This window comes from Danio rerio, chromosome 3 (assembly GCF_052040795.2).
Source record: "Danio rerio strain M-AB ecotype USA chromosome 3, GRCz13ab, whole genome shotgun sequence".
Classification (NCBI taxonomy): Eukaryota; Metazoa; Chordata; class Actinopteri; order Cypriniformes; family Danionidae; genus Danio; species Danio rerio.
The window spans coordinates 30,078,316-30,105,153 of record NC_141023.1 but is presented as its reverse complement, the minus strand read 5'-3'; the positions used below and the strand labels follow the sequence as shown (position 1 = coordinate 30,105,153).

General features: G+C 38.7%; 1 protein-coding gene across 3 annotated transcripts in view; it reads left to right on the top strand.

The window, feature by feature from the left end:
• The first annotated feature begins 4,791 nt into the window (after positions 1 to 4,791).
• Positions 4,792 to 26,838, top strand: part of syt3 (synaptotagmin III) — a 92,352-nt gene continuing 70,305 nt past the window's right edge. For all 3 annotated transcript variants that reach the window (XR_015480895.1, XM_087244624.1, XM_087244625.1), the window contains exons 1-3: positions 4,792 to 4,913; positions 19,437 to 19,793; positions 19,905 to 20,315. Coding sequence is in view for 1 of the 3 variants with exons in the window: in XM_087244624.1 (XP_087100750.1) it covers positions 20,168 to 20,315 (148 nt within the window). In the remaining 2 variants the exon portion in view is untranslated. The remainder of the gene's footprint in view (positions 4,914 to 19,436; positions 19,794 to 19,904; positions 20,316 to 26,838) is intronic.

The window sequence follows — 26,838 nt, the reverse complement described above, 5'->3', positions numbered from 1 at the left end:
GCCGTTAAAGGGCACCTATGATGATAATCATCTTTTGTGAGCTGTTTGGACTGAACTGTGTGTAGGTATAGTGTGCCCAGTCATACTGGTGTGATATGAAGACAAAAAGTCTTTATTTATTTATTTATTTTTTTTCGTGACGTTAAATTAGGATCCAAATCCCAGTAAATTTGAGGCCGACCGCAATGTGATGTAGGAGTGCAGTTTTCCTGCCCACCGAATTGATTGACAGCTGCATATTAACATGTCTCCATAGTAAAGCGTATAATCATATCAACAAGACAGGAAGTGCACAAAGCAACCAGGATTAATAGATCTGTTCAGCTCTCTGTGATCATCAATCATCCTAACATGTGCTCAAGAATGAGTTCACAAGTTTAAATCAGTGTATGTTTGTAATGAATTACAGCAATTTTACCGTCTTTACTTTATCACCACAGCCGCGTGTCAGTACAGTAATCAAAGGTTTATTTTGTTCATTAACATAACAGATATCCATAAAGCAGTAAATATTAATGTGTCCTGTCACATTTGCGTGCAAAAACATTAATTAATTAATTCATTCATTCATTCATTCATTTATTTTCTTGTTGGCTTAGTCCTTTTATTAATCCGGGGTCGCCACAGCGGAATGAACCGCCAACTTATCTAGCAAGTTTTTACGCAGCGGATGCCCTTCCAGCCACAACCCATCTTTTGGGAAACATCACACACACATTCACATGGGGGAAGCCGGAGCACCCGGAGGAAACCCACGCGAAAGCAGGGAGAACATGCAAACTCCACACAGAAACGCCAACTGAGCCAAGGTTCGAACTAGCGACCCAGCGACCTTCTTGCTGTGAGTGCATGCAAAAACACTGTAAAGTTAAACGTAAGTGCTGTGTCTGTCTGTGTGAACTTTGTAACGACATTGTGTGTGACTCATCGTTCTTATCGACTCATTAACTCCACAACAAATACATCAAATAATCATTGGTAGAGTTCTTATTGTAGTATTTCTCACAAACGTTACATCTGCTTCATGTCTGTCACTGTGCTGTTTATCTGACACAGCCAAGACGGAAATTGAGGCACACTCTGACAGGCAGTTGGGAACAGTGGGGAGAACTAGCATTAAAGGCAGCTAGATGCAAGCAAGATGCTCAGATCTGAAAATTACTAACTTCTGAAAAGCTACAATAAATAATCATGTGGGTGTTTTGAGCTCATCTTAAATCTTGAAAAAATGGTAAAGTAGGTGCTCTATATTTTTTCCAATGGTAAAAATTAATATAATTTCTTAGAAGATAATTAAGCAAATGTATTTTTTAAATGCTTTTAAATGACTTTTTACAGATATTTTGAAACTATATACAGTTTATACTGTAGATGGCCACATTTGTAGTAATGTAACATATACAGGTATTTGCTCAAGTATAATTTTGAGAAAACTATTTTAGCTAAACTAACCAGCAGTTCATTCCATTGTAGTGACTCCATGAGGCCACAGGAGAGCATTTGTGAATGCAGTAAAATGTTGTTTTTTGTGGTATTATTTTGACTGTTCATTCATTCATTCATTCATTTTCTTTTTAGCTTAGTCCCTTTATCAATCTGGGGTGGCCACAGTGGAATGAACCGCCAACTTATCCAGCATATGTTTTATGCCGCCGATGCCCTTCCAGCTGCAACCCATCTCTAGTAAACATCCATACACACATGTTTAGCAATTTAGCCTACCCAATTCACCTTTACCGGATGTCTTTAGACTTGTAGGGGAAATCGGAGCACCCGGAGAAACCCACACAAACACGGGGAGAACATGCAAACTCCACACAGAAACGCCAACTGACCCAGTCGAGGCTCGAACCAGCGACCTTCTTGCTGTGAGGCGACAGCACTACCTACTGCGCCACCGCGTTGCCTATTTTTATTGTTTTTCTGTCTTTAAAAAAAGTAAATGAACAATAGTATTTCAAGCCTGTTCAATACAATCACTGAGCGTGTTTCTGAAATCAGTAAAGGTGCTCTATTTTGACATTATATTTTTGTCTTGCTAATTGATGCAGTCACTGCAGTTTTGCAATGCTGAATGGATTTTATGTGACCTGTAAAGTGCACTCCCTTCATAATTATTAAAAAGCTGTCACTCATCTTAGTTCATTGTGTTCTCACAGTTTTTTTTTTTTTTTTTTTGCATCTGCAGTCTATTAGATTTACAATCATCACTCAGCACTGACCAAAAACTGAGTGCTGAGTGGATTTCAACTTGATCATCTCTGTTTGGTTTTTTGCATTCAAGATGTGATTGGCTGCATTGCTTAAGGCTGCAAAAACATATTGTAAATACCTTTTTTAACGAACACAAAAACACTAAAAACTTTGCAGAATCTATGTATATGTTATTATTACAGCTTGATCTTGGGTCCTCTTGCTTTTCTTAGTGTTTATCATCCCCTAGCTACTCAGGAAAACCAGCTCAATGATCTCACTATATAATTATCTTTTTAAAAATATCTTTTACAACATAGAACAAAAGGAGACATTTGTTAAATAGATTATGGGGTATGCAACTGAGTTCAACACACTTTTAAAAATAATGGTAATTTATTGACATCAATAGTTTAATAAAGAAATCATGAAATATTTGGTTCTTTATTGTGGAAAAAGCCTCTTTGGATGATTTAAATGTTCTTCACACTAAGAAAAACATGCAGTGCATCTTAAATCATGTTACTGTATGTCTTAGGAGGTACAGAATTGAGAGTAGTAAGAATGGGATTCGGACAAACTACATCCACCATGTTTTCATTATCACATGACCTACTTGTGTCAGTTGCATCGCCAGTAATTTCCCTCCTGTGGCCTAATGGGATAGTAAAGTGTCCATCAAATGCACACTTCGGAACCTCAGCAGAAGTAGTAGGTTATGTCATCCGGGTACTTCTTGTTTTCCCTTTTTCAAATACTGTGAATTTGGATGCCATACTCATCTGACACACTGTCCAGTTAAAGGTATTTAGTCAACTGATAGTACGAAACTCCCTTCTCTAAAACTGAGTTTTAAGAGTATATATGAATATCTTGTATAATTTGCTGTAAAGGTAGCTAAAATAGCTTATGGCTGTGCAGAATATGCATATATTACTGAAAAGCAGGTGGCATGGTGGTGCAATGGGAAGCGCTGTGGCCTCACAGCAAAATGATCGCTGGTTCGAGTCCCGGCTGGGTCAGTTAGCAATTTTGTATGAAGTTTGCATTTTCTCCCTGTGTTGGTTTGGGTTTTCTCTAGGTGCTCCTGTTTTCCGCACAAGTCCAAAGACATTTGCTATAGATAAATTGGGTAAGCTAAATTATCCGTACTGTATGTGTGTGAATGAGAGTGTATGGCTGTGTAAAACATATGCTGGATAAGTTGGCGGTTCATTGTTATCATTGTTATTGACATCAATTTAATTGCGATATCGTTTATCAGTTTATCGTATGTGTAGCTTATGTTTGTTTTGGTCCTCGAGGTTGGGGGTTGAGCGTTGGGCTTACGACCCACCTTGTAAAAATGAGATGTTACGAAACACCAACACCGTGTGGTCAATATCAACCTTGATATAAACAGCCCTGGGAGTAAGTACTGAAACGCATGACTTATTTGGCTATCATCTTTGTTTTAACAATTTCATTGTTGTGCTTTAAAAATGTTTGTGCGCTGTTTCTGTGGTTTCTCAGTATATTGATCAACAAAAATGTAATGCAGGTTTTGTTTTAAAGTTACATGACTCCATTTGTTTCAAGAGCTCACACTTAGATATTGCTTGATAATAATAGCAGGTTTGGAATGCTGTCCCGGGAGAGACCCCTGAACTTGGTGACGATTGAGCCCAGGGCTCCTGCCTGGTTGATGAGCATGTAAGGGGAGTACAAGATCAAGTAGTTCTGGAGTGCTTCCCCTGTTAAAGAAGAAAAGGGGGAGATGGGGTGGACGGGGGATTCTTCATAAAACATTGATAAGGGAGTAGTTGAGGCGTCACGGTGAAGAAGTGGGTAGCAAAATCGCCTCACAGCAAGAAGGTCACTGGTTCGAGCTTGGGTCAGTTGGCATTTTTGTGTGAAGTTTGCATGTTCTCCCCATGTTCGCGTGGGTTTCTTCTGGTTGCTTTGGTATACCCCACAGCCAAAACTCATGCGGTAGGTAAGCTGAATAAACTAAATTGTCCAGGCTGTATATGCGTGAATGCAGCTGGAAGGGTATCCGCTGTATAAAACATATGCTGAATAAGTTGGCGGTTCATTCCGCTGTGGCGACCCCTTATTAATAAAGGGACTAAGCCGAAAAGGAAATTAATAAATGAAAACTTGTCGCCACCTATACTGACGCAGCAATGTGGTACTTGCAGCAAGAGTGACTGAACTAATTAGCTTAATGTCGTTAATACTTTTGGTGAATGCAGTAAGAGTAACAACATTACCATAAATCAAAATGGTCACCACTAGCATATAATCAAACTTTCATGAAAATATTACTGAAACCGTTTAGATAATCGTCTTGTATGAATAAAAAATAACTTTTACTAAATTTGGGAGGTCTGAGCACCCTTACTCCACCCACCTACAACTCTCTCTCTCTCTCTCTCTTACACACACACACACACACACACACACACACACACACACACACACACACACACACACCAATACATCAGTATGTGTTTAGCACTGCACGCGCGCTGGAGCCCGTGAGCGGCGACGAGGTTCGTTTAGTATTCCGTGCACAAGGCGAAGGAGGGAGAAGGGAGGGAGGGCAGAGAGTGAAATAGAGAGAAAAAAAACGAGGCTGTGAAGACAGGCGAAAACACAGAAAGAGAAGAGGAAGAGGGGAGCGGAGAGACACCTCCTCTGTCCCTCTCGGTCTACCCTTTGGCATCCGTCTGTCCCAGGTGCGGTATTTCAGCCTTTATCTGTCTTTGGGTGTGCTGGGCGGATGTTACGATGTTGCTGTTGTAACGCGTCGCATGTGAAAATTAATATTTGGGTGAATGTGAGCTCGATAGAGAAAGCGTGTGTGTATATGATGTAGACAGTCGTTCCGTTTGAGATCTGCATTGCTTTAAACGGTGCAGGCACTCCACGGATTGTTGTCTTCAGGTTATCCATGTTATATCTGTCTGTTTGCGCGCGCGCGCTTATGTGTTGTAAAAGGTCTGCACGTCTGTCCGATACCGTCGTGCAAAAAACCTCTCAGCAATCTTCATTTATTCGTGGCATATAGCATCGTGACCTGGCATTTTCAGATGTGCATAAATATATAGCTACTGTATGTGTATGTGTGTGCAACAATGCAAGGATTTGGACTCACTTGGACTCTGTCACTTATGTAATTCTATCCTCAACTTCCATATTTCCTACTGTACATGTTTAATCTGCACATGCATGTGTCATTCAATAGGGAAGGATGGGAGATGTACATATGAAGCTGCTTCCCTCCTCTTCAACCCCTTATCAGTGTTCCTTCCCCTCCAAACCCCACCCCTCCCCACAGTCTTCAAAGGCTGGCTTACATGGGCTTCTCTTAGGCACAGGACCATAATTATGCAAATATTAATACATCCATATGGAACCGTCACTGGAATCCTCTTCCTTCGTTCACTGACAGCATATAACGGCATCAGTAAAAGCCATATGAGGGGGCGATTAATTCCCCCCACAATGTGACGGAGCCGGTGATGACGTTTCCTGGCTGTCGGGCTGCTGAGAGCTTCCCTCTATCTGTGTGGGAGCTGAATCTTAAGGGCTGGCACGGAGCGTCACCAGTATCCCAGGGTTCCTCGCACTGCTCTTTCTTTTGCCTGTGTTTTCCTGTGTGATGTTATAGATAATTTAGATACTCCGAAGGCCTGGACAGCAGAGCGGCGAAGAGAGAGAGAGGATGGGAGGGGGAAACCAGGCCCACAAGAAATCTGCAGATTTCCTTGAAATCTGAATCTGTGTCATTCATATAATTCTAGAAATGTCCCACCTTGCATATTTGTTTGTTAAATACGTGGGATAATTTGATTATGTTTCCAGCAAGCGCTGATATCATCTAAACCTGAGGCTTACTTGCAGTTTACTACTGTAACCGCTTTGCACAGGTTTGATGGTTTGTGTTTGATTTGAACTCCTTTTAGACACAAAAAAACAATGTTACAACATGATCTCTGCTTCTTCAGCTTCCAGCCACAAGCCGCAAAGGCCTAAAGTATCTTTTTTTAACAGTGATACTGTAATATCACCCCGGTCTCCGGCCAACAGCGGAGGTCCGGTTGTGTAAATGACAGCAGCCGTTGACAGGGTGGTTTTGATGTGTGCTTAGTGCTGTGCACAGGAGATGAGTCCAGGAACTCATGGCTTCATGGCAGGGATGAGCAAGACAAGGATATGATGCAGTGATCTGGCTATGAGGTTATGACCGCGCTGAAGGCCGTTTAGCCTGGTTTCTTCTTCTAGTGCACGAGATCAGTGATATAACAGAAACCAGGCGACAAAAGAAGAAGGAATAGCTAGGAAAGCAAGAAGAGGGAGGGAGACGAAGAGAAATGGCTACACGAGTCTACTAAAACAGCATTGTTATCATTTATTCATTCATTCCCACTTTGCAGGAAGTCTGGAAACACTTTGCTTTGATGCCAGAGGGGTAAAGAAAATTACTGTTATCTTCCGACAGATTTAAAAGAAAGAAAGAAAAAAAAACACACACGCAACAGTCTTACAGAAAACAAAAGCAGATTAGACTCCCGATGACATTGCAGATAAGACCACAGGCGTGGAGGTGATACAGTGAGTGAGAGAACAGAGGGAACGTAAAAGAAGGCGAGAAAGAAAAACCACCACGGCTTCATTAAGAAATTACTCTAATATCCTATTGGTTATACTTAATGGATTTACATCCCTTGTCAATAGAAGTGTTCAAATTCATAGCCTCGGTAGAGAAGAAAAGGATTAGCCATCATTTTTCTTTTACAATTAGTCTCAGTCACATCTATCAATTTCAGGGGAATAAGGGAAGTTGTAAGGCAGGTTTCCATTGAGCTAAGAGGAAAGACGAGGAAACTTCAAAAGGAGGCTGGCAATTGTGGAAACTGCAAATGCTTCATTTCCTTCAATATGCATTTGATATTCTCAGTTTATCCGAATGACCCTTTAAGCGAAACTATTCTAATGAGCTGTAGAAAATAATATTTACCGTAGCTGATGAAATTGATATATAGGCTTCTATTGAAATCAGGCAGTAATCTATCGATGCCCTAGAGGAGATGAGAATACATTTGTGTTCACTGTTCCTCGTTGGAGAAATGATCTTCCTAACCTCATTCGAAATACAGAATCCCTTCACAAAATACAACTCATCTGTTCTGTGATCACTTAATTACATCCCAGTAATAGTAATAATAATATTAATTATGATAATATTAATTCCTCAATGCTTTTAATTCCTTATTCCCCCCAGGTCTAGCTTGTACTGTCCTAAAAGATGTGTGAAACTTTGCAATACAAGCATTTTCGTATGCTTATTTGCCTCTTCGTGATGAATTGCTTGTTGTATTCTTTATTTCTTTCACTTTAGATCTGCAAAATTAATACATGTAAATGCATTTATTCTTATCACAAAGTCAAATATTTGCTTGGTTTATTAAAAGATGGTAGTAGTAGTAGCAGTATACTACTATGATTAATAGAATAAATTGTGTTAATGTAAAAAAAACATTTATTATAAGGACATTTATATCTTTTTAAAAATGAATGAAGCAAAATTGCTTAACCTGCTTGAATTTATAGGTTGATGAGGGCTGAATTTTCAGTTTAAAGCTATAATTGACCTGTTTAAATATTAAAGATGCAAATAATTGTACATTGCATTTGGAGATGGATTAGACGGGATAGTTAGCATCACAGAACACCATTACCCAGCAACTGAAATATTTGATTACATTTTGTATGTCTGTATATTTAAACACTAGATTTTAGGCTGGAGAACGGTCCAAAAGGCTGCAATGCTGAAGCAAGCAGACTGCCAAACGAAAAAAGGAGGAATTTTATTAGCTATAAAGTTTTTATCCGTATGCATCCTCATTAAAATGTATCATAAGGTGTATGGTTTGTGTGATACGCATATGCAATACTTGGTTCAGCATCTTCGTTTTATCCTAGATTCCTTGCCATTTTAAAAAAAGGAAGACTCTGCTTCTAGCCATTTCGGGATTTGTCATCTTTAACAGACTTTACAGCAACTTGACCATTAGCCTACAAACTGGTCAGCCTAAATAGGGCAGTGAACGTTGCCTGCGGGACAAAACGAATTTCATCATTCTTCATTGGCTTGAATAATTTCACCTAAGGGCCGAGGACAGAACTTCAGACCCATCTGCTCTGTGCTGTAGAAACACACAGTGGCGTTAGCGACTGCTGCTGATCGGGGGTGTTGACGGACAGCCCCCTGACAGATCTCCACTCGAGACTCCTGACAGTCATGTAGTGAATGCCAGGTGTCTTCTGTATAAACAGTCAGCGATATTATCATTGTCAGCAACTTGACTTATGGCAACACACATTTGAGAGTGCTGGCTGCAGTTATTTCGAGGTCATTAAGACCTGTTGTATTGTAGGACGGCCTCATTTGTCACGCTAGATCATGGCCGCCAAAGCGGTCTGCAAATCCCCTTGAATGGATCAAACTGGCGGAAAAAGACAGGCTAATTACGAATTAAAAAATTCATCTGCCCGGACATCATCACTTTCAGTCACATTCGCATTGATATAAACATGAAATGATCATCTGTGGGCCATTTTTAGAAGCCACTCAGCTTTAAAAAAGGCCACCAGATTATGCTGGCAAAATCTGACTGAATAGTAGTTAAATCAAATGGTTAACAATGATTGTCAATTTGCATAAAAATGTAAACAAAATATTATTATGGTTGTTTTAATCCCTTACAGACAAAACATGTTAAAAACCACATGTAATACAGACACCAAATGTAGCTTTAGAAAATTTCCAAGTGGAAGAAAAATTCAACTTAGTGTTATACAATTTTAATTGTATTTGTTTTAAAGGGTTTGTTCTGTCATCATTTACTCATCATCATCTTGTTTTGAACCCAAATTTATTCATATTAAGAACAAATTAATAGGGGTGTCAGAATTAATAATCTCTTTGGTGCACCGCGATGTAGACACGCACAAATCGGTATTGGTTCAGTTATAGATCTGAACCGGTTATTACGTACTGATTTCATTTAACTCATGCGCTATGTTGTGGTTGCTTACTGTGGCACGGTAGGCGAGTGCGAGTAATTAAAACACTCCAACTACTTAGTGCAAATCTCTGCACAATTCACTGCGTGCGTTTTTGCTAGACAGTCTTTCACTGACACTGAAGTTACAGCAGAAGCCTCTATTTCACTGCGATTGAGAAAATGAAAGTAAACTCCATTTCTGCTTGTCACTCTCTGTCTCTCACTTACTGTGGACATTTGACCTTCTGAGGTAACTTATCCTCTCCTCTTGGCTGTTATAGCGATACTTCTAGATACAGACATGAGCGCGTGTCTGCAGAGCGAGTTTTCTCCTCCGCGTCTATCATGGATCAGCTGTGATCGCCGCTGCTGTTTGTCAGTGTAACTCATCGGTGAACAGCACAGCACTTTAGAGCCAATCACAGCATTTTCTGTTGAGCGCGTGACCAATCACAGGGGTCTAAGAAATCGCTGGATGACATTAAGAAAGCCAGCGGGATATTTACATTTGTTTATTTGCTATAACTACTCATGTCGTCTGTGCATGTACTTGCATTTTTAAAGGTACACAGGTAAAACAGTTCATATATCTGTTTGTTTTAAAGGACAAAATTGTATGACAAATAACATATAAATATACATTTTAATACAAGAATTGTTGTGCTGTGCAGTAAAATTGAAAATGATGTATGGAAAGCATTGTCAATGCACCGTGATGCACGGAGATATCGAATTGAACCGAATCAATGCCATGATAATCGTAACCGAATCGTGAGACCAGTGTAGGTTCACACATCTACAAATTAAGAAAAATCTGAGTGATTTCAACCCTTCCACTATTCAAATGCATAGGCATTTAAGTTTGATTTTGGCTAAGAAAACTAAAGCATGCTCTCTTGATTCACCAAACCAATGGGCCCTTAACACATTTCCGGGTTTTTCAGTAGTGGAAGTCGTCATAGTTGGCTAAAGCCAAAGTGTTTTTTTTTAATCATAATATTAAAATCTTTGAAGGGTTTAAGAGGCTGATGACATAACGAGACATAACAGTCTAGTGAAAAGGGTACATGAGGTTCATTTTTGTGTTTTACTTGAGCATGTTTTAGCCTAAAAAGAAAAATAATTTTCATTAATTTACTTTTCGTTCAATTCATTCACATTCATTCACGGCTTAGTCCCTTTATTAATCTGGGATCGCCACAGCAGAATGAACCGCCAACTCATCCAGCATATGTTTTATGCCGTGGATGCCTCTCCAGCTGCAACCCATCTCTGGGAAATATCCATACACACTCATTCACTCATACACTACAGACAATTTATTCATTCATTCATTCATTTTCTTGTCGGATTAGTCCCTTTATTAACCCGGGGTCGCCACAGCGGAATGAACCGCCAACTTATCAAGCAAGTTTTTACGCAGCGGATGCCCTTCCAGCCGCAACCCATCTCTGGGAAACATACACACACATACATTCACACACATACATACACTACGGACAATTTAGCCTACCCAATTCACCTATACCACATGTCTTTGGACTGTGGGGGAAACCGGAGACCCGTTGCAAACCCACGTGAACGCAGGGAGAACATGCAAACTCTACACAGAAACGCCAACTGACCCAACCGAGGCTCGAACCAGCGACCTTCTTGGTGTGAGGCGATTATGCTACCAACTGCGCCACTGCATCGCCTAAAACAGATTTTTAAAATGTTTTATTTATTTTTCTCACTCATTAAGTACGCATGGCTGAGCTTTGGTTTATGTTTGCTGATCAGTCTTTATTTGCGAATAAAACTCTAAATGAAATCTGTTCATCATATAAAGTCAATGTGTCTCTATACCAGACTAAATAAATTTTTCAGTTTGATCAGATTTGATTTGAAATATTTTCATTTGTATTATAGAGATAAATAAAAATCTTAAGCCTTTTGGGACAGCTTGAACATGATTAAATCAGCACAGAATTTCTGTTTTGGGGTGAACTAGTAGTTTGATTTAATATATCATAATAAAAATATAAGGGCTGCAACCGCTGCACAATATATTGTTTCAGCATCAATATTGCAATGTGCAAACCTACAACAGTCAAAGTCTGTTAAGTTGATATTTCAAATGTACACAACAGTTTAAAATACTGTGGTATTACTTTAACTTTAGAGTGAAATTTTAGTACAAGAACATGTACTTTTGTAATTGTATTTAAATAATTACACAATGGATACATTATATTAACAGTATGTGCCTAAATACTTTGACACCCTAGGAGTAGTAAGTAATGTGTATTTATACAGCGCATTTATCATGTATGGCCACACACCCAAAGCGCTTCACAATCATGAAGGGGTCTCTCTACACCACCACCGGTGTGCAGCATCCATTTAGATGATGCGCCGGCAGCCACAGGACAACAGCGCCAGTGCGCTCTCCACACACCAGCTACAGGTGGAGTGGAAAGACCATGACAGAGAAAATTCGGTGGATGGGGATGATTAGAAGAACATGATCAGTAAGGGCCAATGAAGGGAATTTGGCCAGGATTTATTCATATTCAGAACACAAATTAAGATAAATCTTTGTGATTTCAGCCCTTCCACTGAATCTGGCCCTAGAAAACCATAAATCACTGTGTTTTTCATTTGTATTCTTTGCTTTGTTGTATTTAGCTGTTTTTGTTTATTATTTTATGCCGATACACTCACCTACATTTTGAGTCTCTTACAAAATACAGCTATTCAAACATCTGCTAAAATGGAATATACACACTAGGGCTGCACGATATTGGAAAAATCTGACATTGCGATTTTTAATTTAGCTGCGATTTATATTGCGAAATAAATACAATTCCGGCAGATGACTTGATAAATAAAAAACATCACTAAAAGGGTGAAATAAGTAGTCAGATATTCAAGTACAATAATACGATACGATATTATTATGATATTTTTTCACAATATTGACTGATCATGATATCAGCAATATATCACAAGAAAACCATCCACAATATATCATGATATCTGTAGAATGAAGAGCGAAAAATCCATCAAAAAGCTATAAGATGTATTTCCTTTATTACCAGCAAATATATTTCTTAGAATTACAACATAACGAGATGCATCACCTCATGCACATCACTATTTTAATACATCTTATAACTTTTTGATGCATTTTTTCCTCTTCATTTTCAAATATCATGATATATTGTGTATGGTTTTCTTGTGATATATTGCTGATATCATGATCTGTCATTATCATGGATGTAATATCGTATCTTATAACTGTACCTGAATATCTGACTACTTATTTCCCTTTTATCTTATTTATTTATTAATAGAGCTATTCAGGTCATCTGCCGAAAACGCAATATAAATCAAAATTAAACATCACAATGTCAGATTTGTCCAATATTGTGCAGCCCTAGTGTGCATATTCAATTTTATCAGATGTCTGAATAGCTCTAATCTGCTATTTTGTCTTTTCCCTACTGAATAATTAAATGTAATGTAAAATGTAATCACTGTACATTCATAACTGCTGATCAACAATAATAATCCCAACTCCACTACTGCTAATGCACACATTGCGATATCGATGCTGAAACGATATATTGTGCAGCCCTAATACACACCACAATACATACTGTACTGCAGAAAACCAAAATGTCAGTTTTGTTTACAAATTTTCAGTTTTGTTTTCTTTTGAACAAAAAAATGTTCAAAATGTGCAGCCCTAATAAATATTGTTAAATGGATTGCCTATTGAAAAGTCCATACTGCTGTTGTTACCAGTGATTTTTGTCAGAAGAGGAAAGCTGCTAATATTTTGAAATGTTATGAATTGTGAAGTATTGTTATTGATTTTTCTTTTTTTGGTCAGTGTCAAGTGCTCATTCGAGATCATCTCTTGTTCTGCTTTGAGATCGCTTACCGTTGTCTGTCATTCAATGACACAGCGACCTGGTGCAGTCGTTCTGCTTTCAGGGTTGGTAATGGACGTCTGAGTGTTATGTGAATTGTCTAGACACCAAACTGAGCTCAACCTTCAAATGTTTCTGAATTTAATTGCAGTGCAATTATTGGCTGCTTGATGGATGCCACCACCAAACACCGACCTTTGCGATTGTGTACATATCCATGCAATCATTGCACTTTACTACAATAGGTCTTCATCTCTGGGGTGTGATTGAACTTTTTTAACATGATTGGACTGTGGCAATGTCGTCTGGAATGCGTTTGATTGGACAGTGACCATACAGGTGGCTGGGCTCCCTGTTGTGGCATATTGCTTTTCCTGGAGGTATTGATTGAGACCTGGGCAGCAGTCAATGGAATGTCTGAGACAGGTTTCATGTTCTGTTGTCCATGCGTTTCATGTCTGTGTCACACAACATAATACAAACATATTATTCCATTCCAGCTTTATTCCCAGACGCACAACCTTTAATGTTCAGAACGTCAGTTTGGTTATTCATTCATTCATTCATTTATATGTTCATTCATTCATTTTCTTTTCCGCTTAGTCCTTTTATTAATCAGGGCTCGCCACAGCGGAATGAACCGCCAACTTATCCAGCATATATTTTACACAGCGGATGCCTTTCCAGCCACAACCCAACACTGGGAAACACCCATACACTCTTGCATTCACAAACATACACAGTAGCCGCTTTCACACAAACAGACCTTTTCACACATACAGACCACAAAGATTTTATGTGTAAACAGGTCCTTTTTGAAAATACTGGTAAATACTAAAGAGAATTTGTAACATTCATTCATTCATTCATTCATTTTCTTGTTGGCCTAGTCCCTTTATTAATCCGGGGTCGCCACAGCGGAATGAACCGCCAACTTATCCAGCACATTTTTACGCAGCGGATGCCCTTCCAGCCGCAACCCATCTCTGGGAAACATACACACACACATTCGACAGCACTACCTACTGCGCCACTGCATCGCCCGAGAAGTTGTAACATTACGGGTAATTTGCTGTAATGCTGCACTGTGTGAACGCAACATTGCCAGAAAGAGCACGTTTACGATCAGAACGCGCTCACGTGAGATGTCTACTCCAGCCAATCAGAACATTCAGACGCATTCACATCTGCGCTGTTTATGAAAATAAAAGATTGTATTTTTTCCAGACACATTTAGCTAGTTGTTAGTCAGATAACGTTTCTATGCTTCTTCTTAATGCCAACTGTGTCAAAAATTATCGATAAAAATTCTTATGATAAACCGCTGTTTGTTTACCTTTTAGCTCTGCTTCCTTCCTTCCTTGACACGTGTGCACGTGAAGAAGCCACTGAGCGCCAGCACACACATTATTTACCTCTCGACATGCGTCAAGTGTTCCTCCATATGTTTTCATCAAAGTTGTTCACAATACCATCCACAGATTTTGTAATGTAGTCACATGTCTGCAAATACAAGCGCTGCTGTTTAGAGCTCATTTCTGGTTAATGATGACAGTATTTACCCGTCTTTTCCGGAAATATTTCATAACGTCCTTGCCTGTGTGAACAGTGCTTTTTTTAATTTACCGGTAAAGTCGGTCAGAAAATTATCCAGAAATTTACCTGTATTACTAACCCCTTTCACACAGTGATACTGGAGGAAACCCATGCAAATACAGGGAGAACATGCAAACTCCACACAGAAATGTCACCTGACCCAGCCGGGGCTCAAACCATCAATCTTCTTGTTGTGAGGCGATCGTGCTACCCCCTTCGCCACTGTGACGCCCAGTATGGTTATATTACAGCTTATCACTTGTAAATGCCTGTCCTCTAGACTTTTACACCAGCATACAGACACTTATGTCTGGACTCCAAGGCCACATGCTATAGCACACATGCCCTTCACTATACATGACTTCCTTTACATCTCAGGCCTTATAGTTTATGCCGTTCTCTTTCATTGCCTCTTTTCTTTCTTTCTTTCACCTGCTTCATTCCTCTCTAACTTCGTTCTGAATCGACCTGGCATTTCAGGATGGTGACACTGTAGTTTGCTGCCAGACGGCCATTTTTCAGATTGAGATATGCTGCATTTTTAAGTCAAACTCAGACAGATTTACAGGCGAAGAGAACAGACAGGGTTTTTGAGGGGGGGTGGGGGTGCTTTTTTATGGGCTAGTTTAAGGCTCGTTTTTTACAACGGACCAAGATCCGAGATGGACAGATAAATGGACCTCAATCTGTTTGCGTTTGCTTTAGATGATGCTCCAGACTGATAGACTGCTCGGACACGCTGATTAGGCAGCTCTGAGAAAGAGGGCTGAACGAAGGATTGAAGGAGCGTGCGGGTGAACGTCTTGACCTGAGTCCTGCCCCAAATGACTTATCGCTGTACTTAAGGCTTTGACTGATTGATTGATGGATCGGAGAGGGAAAGACGGATAGAAAAGATACAGCTAGCCGGAGAGAAACCATCCGCCTTACAAAGAAAGACCAATGACATTTTACAGACTTGAAAAGCATGAAAGAATAGTCTATCAGAATGATAGATGGGCGATCGGCTCAATAAGAGGAGGTGTCCCGTCAGAGTGAGAACAGATCAGACGCGTTGAGGGATTTTGCTAGCTAGAAAAACTCACCGATGAAAGCCGACAGTCGTTAAATCGATATGCATATTGATAGATTTGCATGCTTTTTTCTAGGCTTGCAACGATTTAGCTGACGCAGAGAGGGGATGAAGGAGAGATCGAAAGGGGTGGAAAGAAACACTTGGAGGAGAGCTGAGACACGGAGCGAAAGAGAAATGAAAGGTGGAGCTTTGACCTGGTTTCCGTGAGACAGAATGAGCACAGAACAAAGGAAGAACGCTGAGAGATCTTATAGATACAGAACCTCATGCTGACAAATTATACTCACACGGCCCTCAGCAGATGCATCGCTACAACACCTTTTTTCTCAACGCTATCAAAAAGGAGATTTGTAACGTGCGTTTTAGGTTCATCGTATTACATAATTTGTGAAGCGATGCTCAAGAATCATTAAGCAGTCTGGATGGTGAACATTTCATTACTGCAGTCAACATTACTGCATTATGGAAAAAGGTGCTGGATTCAGTATTGGTTATTGTAGATCTGACCTTTATTCGAATCATTAACAACGAGCTTCTTGGAATGACAAATTGATGAACTATGTCTTGTTCTGTGGTCTTGATGTGATACAGTTTTGTCAATATTTGGCTTTTCTGTGTGAATGATTTTATCCTCTTCACCATGTGAAATGTCAAAGTTTGCCCAAAGCATGAAAATACAGTGTTTTTTGTTTGCTTTGTTTATGTTTTCACCAGCAGCATGTTGTGAGAATGGTTGTGATCGTCTGTGCTGTGTGATTGTGCCGTGTCACGCTTTATTTTCACATTCGGTGTGGACAGACAAATTGCCTGTCACTTGAATCTTGTTGTGTTGCCCCGTTACAACAGGGTGTTAACCTTAAAGGTGAAGTGTGTCTTTCCAAATGCTATTTTTATTTTTGTTGTTGAATTTGGTAAGGTGACGCAGTTGGTAGCATGATCGCCTTACAGCAAGAACGTTGCTGGTTTGAGCCTCGGCTGGGTCAGTTGGCACTTCTGTGTGGAGTTTTCATGCTCTCCCTGTGTTCGCGTGGGTTTCCTCCGGCTGCTCCGGTTTCTCCCACAGTCCAAAGACATGCGCTATAGGTGAATTGAATAAGCTTAATTGGCCTTATAGTGAAGAAGTTGGTGGTTCATTCCGCTGTGGCGACCCCTGATTAATAAAGGGACTGAGCCAAAAAGAAAATGAATGAACGAATGAATGAATTTGGTAGGGGCACTTATTAACTAGCTTTCAAACATTTGGGTTAGAATAGTTTTTACATAAATAAATCTAGTTTTTCTGCGAGGACTCAATGATTGTGATTTATAATACTGCTATAAAATGTCAAATAAACACTATTATTTTTATACTAGGGCTGGGCGAAATGGCAAAAATGCAATCTTGATAATTATTTTCCATATTAAACAATAACGATATATATTTCGATAAAAGCTGTTAATGCTTCCAGCATTAAAAGAGTATCCCAGCAATGACCGAAGTTACTAAAACTAGAGGGTTCATTAAATAACATCTTAAAATATTTATTAACTTAAACAGATTACACATGACTCAGATTTATGCTGATTTCTACAGTGTATTTGGCTCTTAGATTAATATAGATAAAAAATGTCCAGAGCTGGGTGGCGCGGTGGCGCAGTGAGTGGCGATGTGGCCTCATAGCAAGACGGTCACTGGTTCAACCCTCTGCTGGGTCAGTTAGCATTTCTGTGTGGCGTTTGCATGTTCTCCCCGTGTTGGCGTGGGTTTCCACCAGGTGCTCCGGATTCCCCCACAGTCCAAAGACATGCACTATAAGTGAATTAAATAAATTAAATTGCCCGTAGTGTATGTGTGAATGAGAGTGTATGGATGTTTCTCAGTGTTGGGTTGCAGCTGGAAGGGCATCCAGTGTGTAAAAAATATGCTGGATAATTTGGTGGTTCATTACGCTGTGGCGACCCCAGATTAATAAAGAGATTAAAGAAAATGAATGATGGAATGAATGTCCACAGCTTATCATCGTTGTTGACATCAATTTAATTGCGATTCGATATGATATTGTTTATCGGCCTATTTTTTTTCTAATTCTATGTTTACTATTCAACAAAGAATCCTCAAAAAGGGAAACAGTTTCCACAAATATATTAAGAATCACAACATTTGTTTTGCATTTATGATAATGATTATTCATTAATTCATTTTCTTTTTCGGCATATTCCTTTTATTATTCACGGGTCAACATAGCAGAATGAACCACCAACAATCCATATGTTGTTATGCAGCGCATACCCTTCCAGGTGCAACCCATCACTGGGAAACACTCATTCATACACATACACTATACGGACAATTTAGCTTACCCAATTCACCTTTACAGCATGTCTTTGGACTTGTGGAAGAAACCGGAGCACCCCTCGTCATCGTTTGAACAAATCAGCAAAGTTCATGTAACAGAACCTTCAGCTTTTCCAAACTTTGTGATAATTATTTGTTGTGTTTGAATGTTTTTTCATTGTACTGTATTTCTGTAATTTAATATGCTATTACAATTAAAATAACATTAAGGTATAATAAATAAATATAAAATATAGGGGGACTTGTTGATAATAAACAGTCTTATTGACCCCAAACATCAAAAATAACTTCCACTAACCCCAATTTTTAGATGAACATTTGTGTATATAATATTTAGAAAACTATATTAAAATGTATCACATCTCAGATTTATGTTTGGCCAGAGGAGAAAGGGTCTTGCCCAATTGAGCCTGGTTTCTCTTGAGGTTTTTTGTCTTTCACTTTCGTCAACTAGTGAAGTTTGTTCCTTGCCACTGTTGCCACTGGCTTGCTTGGTTTAGGACTTGTAGAGCTGTGAATCGATGAATTTGCTCTTCAGTGTTTGGTCTTTCAGCAGTAAAATTTAACCACACTGAACTAAACTAAACTGAACTTCAACTCTGAAAACTAGACTGACACAGTTTCAGTTTACTAGAATGTCTATGTTAAGCTGCTTTGACACAATTTACATTGTAAAAGCGCTATAGAGATGAAAATATGTAAATATGTGAAAATGTGTAATTGAAACAACTATTAGTGTGAGTTTGGGGTTGTCAGTTAATCTGATCTCAATCATGCAACTCTATTTGGGGACATAAATTGTAAAGAGATTGACTTAATCTTAAAAGCAAACATAATTGGTAAAAAAAGATAATTAAAAACCTACCTAAACCCCACCCAATCTGACACTACTGGTCAAGCCAGTGTGTTCGGAAGCTCAAATTAACATTGCAATTTCAGCATTGTTATAAAGTAGAAATTACACTTCACCTTTAATCTGCTGAGTATCAAGCAACAACAGCTTACAAGATAAACTTGTTTTGTGGTTGACCACATCCTCGTTCCCGAGATGCACTGTACGAGCAGAGCTGTTTGTCTTTGGGAAGAAATGGATATCCAGAATGAACGGTTCTTCTCTGCGTGCTATTGAGCTCTGTGCACTCAGCGGGTTGCCTTTATAATTTAACCATAATTTTACAGCAGTTTTTTATAATGATGTGTGCCTCATTTTCTCTCTCTCACACACACTTCTCTCTCTCTCTCTCTGCCTCTTTTTCTTTCAGGCTGTTTCAAAGCTTCTGTAGAACATTCCAGAAATACAGCCATGGACCACAGCGAACATTAAGTGAACTTAAATGGAAAAAAACAAAGTGGAATTACACCATACGTCACAGACTCAACCCTGCCCTGATGCTGCTTTAAGGACTGAGCTTGCAAACACTTCCTCTTCCCTGACTGATGATTTAACTCAGAGTAATAGCCCAGGAAATCTAGGCTATGCTTTCTGAACAACAGACCTAAATATAGTCGTGCTGTTTATCCATTGAAGAAAATTCCAAACGTTTCTGTGAATCAAATCCAGTTTGACCTTCTTCACCATGACGAGGACTCAGGGATGTCATTGTCATCCTTTATAATAAGTATGTACACAAAAGCAACAGCTCAGTAATGGATGTCTCACTCTTTTAATTTAGCTTCATTAATGTGTGCATTGTCTTATTCTCATTCTTTCTTTTCTGTTCCCCCCTCAGGAGCCGATGTTATTACTGAAAAGAGCGGTTGTGGCTCGCTTACCGATGGGTTTAACAAACATTAAAGCTTTCAATTAACGGTCATAAAGAGACCGTCTCTTGCTGAAAAGTTGTCCTTCAGAATCCACGTCTGATCGGGAACCTACGGTAGAAAGTGGCCAGACACACACTCTCTCCCCTCGGGCGCCGTCCTATTGGTGTGGACGGTGAGGGCTGCGGCGTGATTGGTTGAGTGCGGGCTGGTGTGCGATGCGGATTGGAGGATGTCGGGGGACTGGGATGACGACATTTGTAAGAGGGCCATGGTGCTGGTGGAGGAACTGTGCTTTCGGTCTGGAGGCCTCAGCCAGAGCGCGAGCTGCCAAGAGTTCAGCTACATGATGAGAGGACCTAACAGACAGATAAACACAGGTAGGAACGCAGCCTGTTAATAGGATGGTTGATCCAGAAATAAGAGTTCTGTCACCCTTTTTTATGTAGACACAAACTATTACGACTTGCTATATTTTCTTTATGGATATCAAAAGGGAGATTGCACTAGTCATTTTTGTCAGCGCAGTAGCAGTGAATGAGTACTGGAATTTTAAAGCATCAAAAAGGACACAAAAGCACCATTTAAAGGGGACCTGTTAGGCTCCTATTATGTACCTTTAGTGTATATTTGAAGTTTAAGTTCAAAATATCCCATAAATATTTCTAATATGCCTGTTTTGATCCATTTTGTTGACTGTCGCTTTAAATTTAAATGGCAGAGCTACAAACAACATTGCTTTAGCATAGCGGCAGATTCAAAGCAAGACTGTTATCTCTGTGGAAAAAATGTGAATGTAACAAGAAGTGGCTTAGAAGAAGGTAGTCTATGGAGACTACTGTTTTCGTTTGTGCATCCTAAAGCTCAACATTAATAATCCTCTTAGTCACTGGCATTATCTTCAGCAGGCACAGTGGCGGATGGCTGCTTCTCACTCAGGGTAGTTTATGCTACAGTATGAGAGATGGATCATCTCTAATGGGACTTTTCCTCTCTGATGGCATGTACAAAGAGAGAATGTCAATCAAAGTGGTTCTGCAGTCTATTTTTATGAAGTGTGATTTAAAAAAATGAATTAAGACATTTTTACCGCTAGAAGCGGACACACAGTTATCACATCCATTAACAAATCATTCTTTCACAAACATCGCAAAGTTTTACAACAACAATTGCTCATCAGTCTCTGAAAAGCGGAAAAAATGTAATACAAAAACATTTTAATAATAAAACAATTTTGTAGGGTATTTTATGCGTTAATACACACTTTCCATTAAAAATACTCTGCTTTTAAACCAAAAATAACATTTCTTACTGTTGTATAACAGTTGAGGAGATTCCCTTAAAGAACTTTGAGTGCTTCGAAAAGCATTATAACAAATTTTTATTATAATTATTAAAATGATTTACACTTTGTTGACAGCATTACTTAATAAGACTCTCACAGTAAACATTTGTTTGTAGCATATTTCAGGGCAACTTTTTTAAGCATAGTTGGTGTGACACATTGTAGGTGAGACACATTATAACTAATAAGGGCAAAGAATAGCCAAACAACATCATACCCGGCAATATTACCCAATATTTGCCCTGTGGTCATCAGCATTAGGGGTGTGCACCTATTCTATACTGGTCTAGCAGTTCTGTTTGATTACTGTTATCCTGTCATAGATTTAATTCAATATCACGATGCATCAGTGTAAATAGACAATACGATGCATCCTTAAATATTATTTATTTTCCTTCGGCTTTACTCAGCGGATGGCCTTTTAGCTGCACACCAGTACTGGGACACTATATATACACACTCATTCATACACATACACTTTATTAGTTTATTCAATTCACGTACAGCACATCTTTTGGACTGTGGGGGAAACCCACGCCAACACGGGGAGAACATGCAAACTTCGCACAGAAATGCCAGCTGACCCAGCTTGGACCAGCGACCTTCTTGCTGTGAGGTGACAGTGCTAACCACTGAGCCACCGTGTCACCCCTTAAATATTAATTTGACTTTAAATATATAAAATTTTTTCTTTAAGTGTAAACAGTCAGATATATGAACTGAAGCTTTAATTTTACCTGCTCAAAGAAAGCACACTTCTTTAATGTATCAAACATCAGTTACGTGATAACGAAATGTTCAGTGTATGGTCAGAGAGTTGGAGCGATAGAGTTTTTTAAGTGTTTAAGGGAAATTTGGGTTCCACTGTACTGTCAGTTTCAGAAAAATTCTGTCCCAGCAAACTCGAAAAGCAGTGTCTGCCCCATTGTAGGTTTTTAAAGTAGTTAGCACATTTTATTACTCACACATGCATCTCGCCTCCCTTGCTATAATATAGTTCCATAACAAATGACATCAGAAAACCATCAGAAAATCATTATCAGTTATGGTCTGTTACTAAACCAAATTGTCCTCATTTGCACTGTGATGAACCATAAAAATTATACATTTTTGACTTCCATAATATTTCTACACATTTGACTCCCAACAATTCGTCTAAAGACTAAACTGTCTAGGTTCTATTTTAACTTCATTTCCCCCTCACAAATGTAGCCGATATCTCCTTCTTGTTTAGATATTTTACTTGATCTTGCATAAAAATGTCATATGGGTCAAACAACCTGCAGGATTGGATCATTAGGGAAACCTTCCAAATTGTGACACACAGTCAGCCAGGCTTGAAAACAGAGATGGTTATTGAGGAGGAAGATTAGGATGATTTGAAGAACCCTTCCAAGTGTGCCATATGTGTCAGATATCCAGCCAATAATCCACGGGCATGAAGCTGAGACTAGTAGCTTTCTACATTCCCCTGGCACAGTCAAAACTGAGGTGATTTCTCCTCAGGTCCTCAGTTTGTTGATATACTTGTGGTACTTTTTCCACAGCATGTTAAACGAATCCAGGCTTGTACTGATTATTTACCCCTTTATACATATCTGGAGAGAGCAAAATACGTCACAGGAGCTACGTTTTTTTGCAGTTTTTGTTTTGTGTATCTGCTAGAGGCCACTTTGTCTCCGCCTTTTTCAGATCTCAGATTTCTCTCGCGAGTGCCATGCGTGCCTGATGTTTTCGTGTAAATTCATTTGAGGCTGCCGTTGACTGACTGACAGACTAAACAACTGATCCCCCTCACCCACCTCCTTCCCTAAACCCAAAAAATAGTGTTTTAAAAAGCACTGATTGACCCACGCACCCGCTTCCCTAAGTCCAACCACAGTGTTTTTCAAAGCAATCCAGAAAAAGAAAAGCAATTACGGCAGCCTGATTTTTACCATGTTTTCAGATTTCAGGGTGTCACCCTGTTATTTACTTGTTTATATCGGTTTTTGGCTTTTGTTTTTGTCATACCTGCTTTCTTTACCATTCTTTACCGGACTCGTACCCCGTTGTTGCAGTCAACAACGTTCAACGAGCTACCAGACAAACTGATAACAGCAGAAAAGCTGTCCATATGGATGTAATCGGTCAGCTGGTAAGCAAGAAAAGTAACTGCATCATACGCCTCGTAGCCTTTGTTTTAAAGATGCAATGCAGCCATACGTATCTCTGGGTACATAATTCACAATCTCTTAAAATGTATATAGGGCTACATTTTCAGAATGAGCTTATGTTGTGTTAAACAGGCAGCCATGTTGTTGCCTGTCCTGCACAAGATATATTTCAAGAATGTCACAGGGGTAAATCAAAGGTTAACTGGCCCAAAACTCCTGTAAGCCTGGCTTCAGTTGCACATTGTCAAAATTCTATAGCTAAGATAGGATAAAAAAACGCATAGAGAGAAGCAATTAACAAACTTTAATCACAAAATAAACAACATTACGAAAGAAAGCATATTAAACATCTTTCACTTTCACTCACTTCTCTGCAAATGCTTTAAACTTGACAGAATTTACAACAGAAAACTAAATTAAAATAGAACCTTTATCGGTGTTCATTGTAAACAACATTTATTATAAAAGTCAAGCCTAAACAAATATTTTTGAAACGAACCTGAGACTAATGGTTTGTGGGAAATGTGCTACACAGAGTCTCACTCTCATTCAACACCAATACAAATGTGTGCATGTGCTTTGCTTTCTTGATGTTAATTGCATTTTGCAAGTTGCTTTGGAATGTGAGGCAGCGCATTTCAGATAACAATAAAAATGGGAAATATTCAGGAAAATGCACTCTATTGTTTAAAGTGGTTTCACAGAGGAACAGGTTTGGAAAGGCATTAGAGTGAGTAAATGATTGCAGAATATTCATATTTATAGGTGGTGAAAACTATTATTTAAAACCTATTCAAAGCCTATGATTTATGTCTGACTTCTAACCAAAATATTGACATGGAGCAGACAAATGGTCTAAAAGGGTAATTTTCATCATCGGTCCACCTCACTGAGCCATGAGCCTTGGAAAGAGCCTCACTGGTAAAAGCTGCCCGTTCATGTAATTGCGCCTGGCCATTTTTATTTGTATTCACACCATGCCCACCACAGGTGTTATGGTTGGATGCTGTGTTCAGAGTGAGACTGTCCTGTTTACAGATTTAGTCATTATTGCTTAAATTCCCAAGTGCCCAGTGATTGAAATGGAATTGGACTTGCGTTCTGTTTAATATGAAATGGCACAACCGCAGGTAATTGAAATGGCTCTAAGCTCCTTGTGAAAGAATGAAAAGAAATGAAGCCGTTCAGGCTTTCCTTCCTTGGGTCTCCAAACACCCTGAAATCCCCCAAATGGACTCTAGACAGAAGTCAGTAAAAACTCGTCACAGATGTTCTGATACCAGTTCATTGAAATAGCCCGTTTTACTGATTTAAATGCAAATCGATGACTTGACAGCTTAAACTGTGTAGATTTTTATTGTAAAATCGTCCCATTTCCCCATGGTTATATCAAAAAGCAAGCATCCATGGATTCTCATCAGAGTGTTCCATTTGTTATGTGAATTGTGATGTTAAATACAGCATTAAATCTCAGAGGTAAACTTGCACAGACTCATTTTCCTCCCATATTTGAAGTTTCTATGACTACCACTTGTCCTGTGTGTGCATGAGATGAGAACATATTTTCTTATCGCTTCATGGGTCAAGAAATAGTCTGTGCACTTAAATCTGCCGTGATGATTCTTCTCTGTCACTTATTACACATGCTTGTCGATGTCCTCGTCTGTTTGGTTAACCTTTTTACATGACCTCAAGTGTTGTTGGGTTAGTATAGTCAGTTTAAGAACATTAATGTTAATGGATGAATTTTTATTTTTCTTAAAGGGATAGTTTGCTCAAAAATAAAACTGTTTGCAAATCACTATGACAAGATAATCTTGGTGCTTTTTTAAATGAAAGTCATTGGAGCCCAATGTTCCTTTGCAGACATTTTTATTCAACAAAATTATTAGATGTCCTTAAAAGGCTAAACAGTTGTGGAAAGGGAAGGGAGTAAATGATGAGTAAATGCTTTTTATTGGTCAAACATGCTCTTTTTTTAGGTCAAACATTACTTGCTAAACAATTAAAAGAGATAGTTCACCCAAAAATGAAAATTTACCCTTAATTGATTTCAAACCATTATGAGCTTTGTTCATCTGTCGAACACAAAAGAAGATATTTATAAGAAAGCTGAAAACCTGTGTTGTTGGTTTAGTATATAGTTGGTTTAAAAACATTAATTTAAATGAATTGTCTCTTTTTCTTAGGAAATTTCTTAGGAATTGTCTCTTTTTCTTAGGGAAGGTTTGCTCAAAAATAAAAATGTTTGCAAATCACTATGACAAGATATTCTTTGTGATTTTTTAAAAATGAAAGTCATTGGAGCCCAATGTTCTTTTGCAGACATTTTTAGTGAACAAAATTATTAAAAGTACTTAAAATCTAAACATTTTTGAAATGGAAAGGGAGTAAATGATAAGTAAATGCTGTTTTGGGTCAAAGATCCCTTGCTAAACAATTAAGGGGACAGTTCACCCAAAAATGAAAATCCACTCACCCTGAAATGGTTTCAAACCATTATGAGCTTCTTTATTCTGTTTATTTATACAAAAGACCATAAAAGAAAGCTGAAAACCTGTAACCATTGACTTCCATAGTAGGGTCGGTGCTTTCTTTCAAATATTTTCTTTTATGTTCAGCAAAATGACAGAAAATCAAACAAGTCAGAACAAGTAAAGGGAGAGTAAATGATGACAGAAATTTCAGTTTTGGATGAATTACCTCTTTAAAATTAACTCTTTTTTTTTTTTTTGGAAGCGTAAGTTCAATTTGTGGAGCGATGTCAAAATTATAACACTGCTAAAATGAATGTTAAAATGCATGCAAAATGTTTTTCATATTTTCGTTTTATTAAATAGAACAATATTCAATCAGTTCTGGACATTTGGTCACATTATCAGGTTCTGACATACTGACTAAATAATGGTCATTAGTTTAGGGCAGTGGTGCATTGAATCCTGCATTTTGTGTCATTAAAGATACGCTAGAAGCAAAGTCCAAAATTACATTTGCATTTTAAATTTGCATTTTGCATTCATTTATTTAGCAGAGGCTTTTAGTCAAAAGCAGCTCGCAGATGTGAATAACACAAGCAGTTTGAAAAAAACAATACAAATAGCATTACTATTCCAACTTTACAAGGACAATTTGCATCTGGCAAGCACCAAATAGGAGTAAAAATTATCTGGTAAGTTAAAAAAGAATACCAGAGGCTGCTAATTTGTTAGAGACTGCAATATAACATATACACTTGCCAGCCACTTTATTAGGTACACCTGTCCAATTCCTCATAAATGCTAATTTCTAATCAGCCAATCACATGGCAGCAACATGGATGTGCAGCCGACAAACCTGCAGCAACTGCATGATGCTTTCATGTCAATATGGACCAAAATCTCTGAGGAATATTTCCAGTACCTT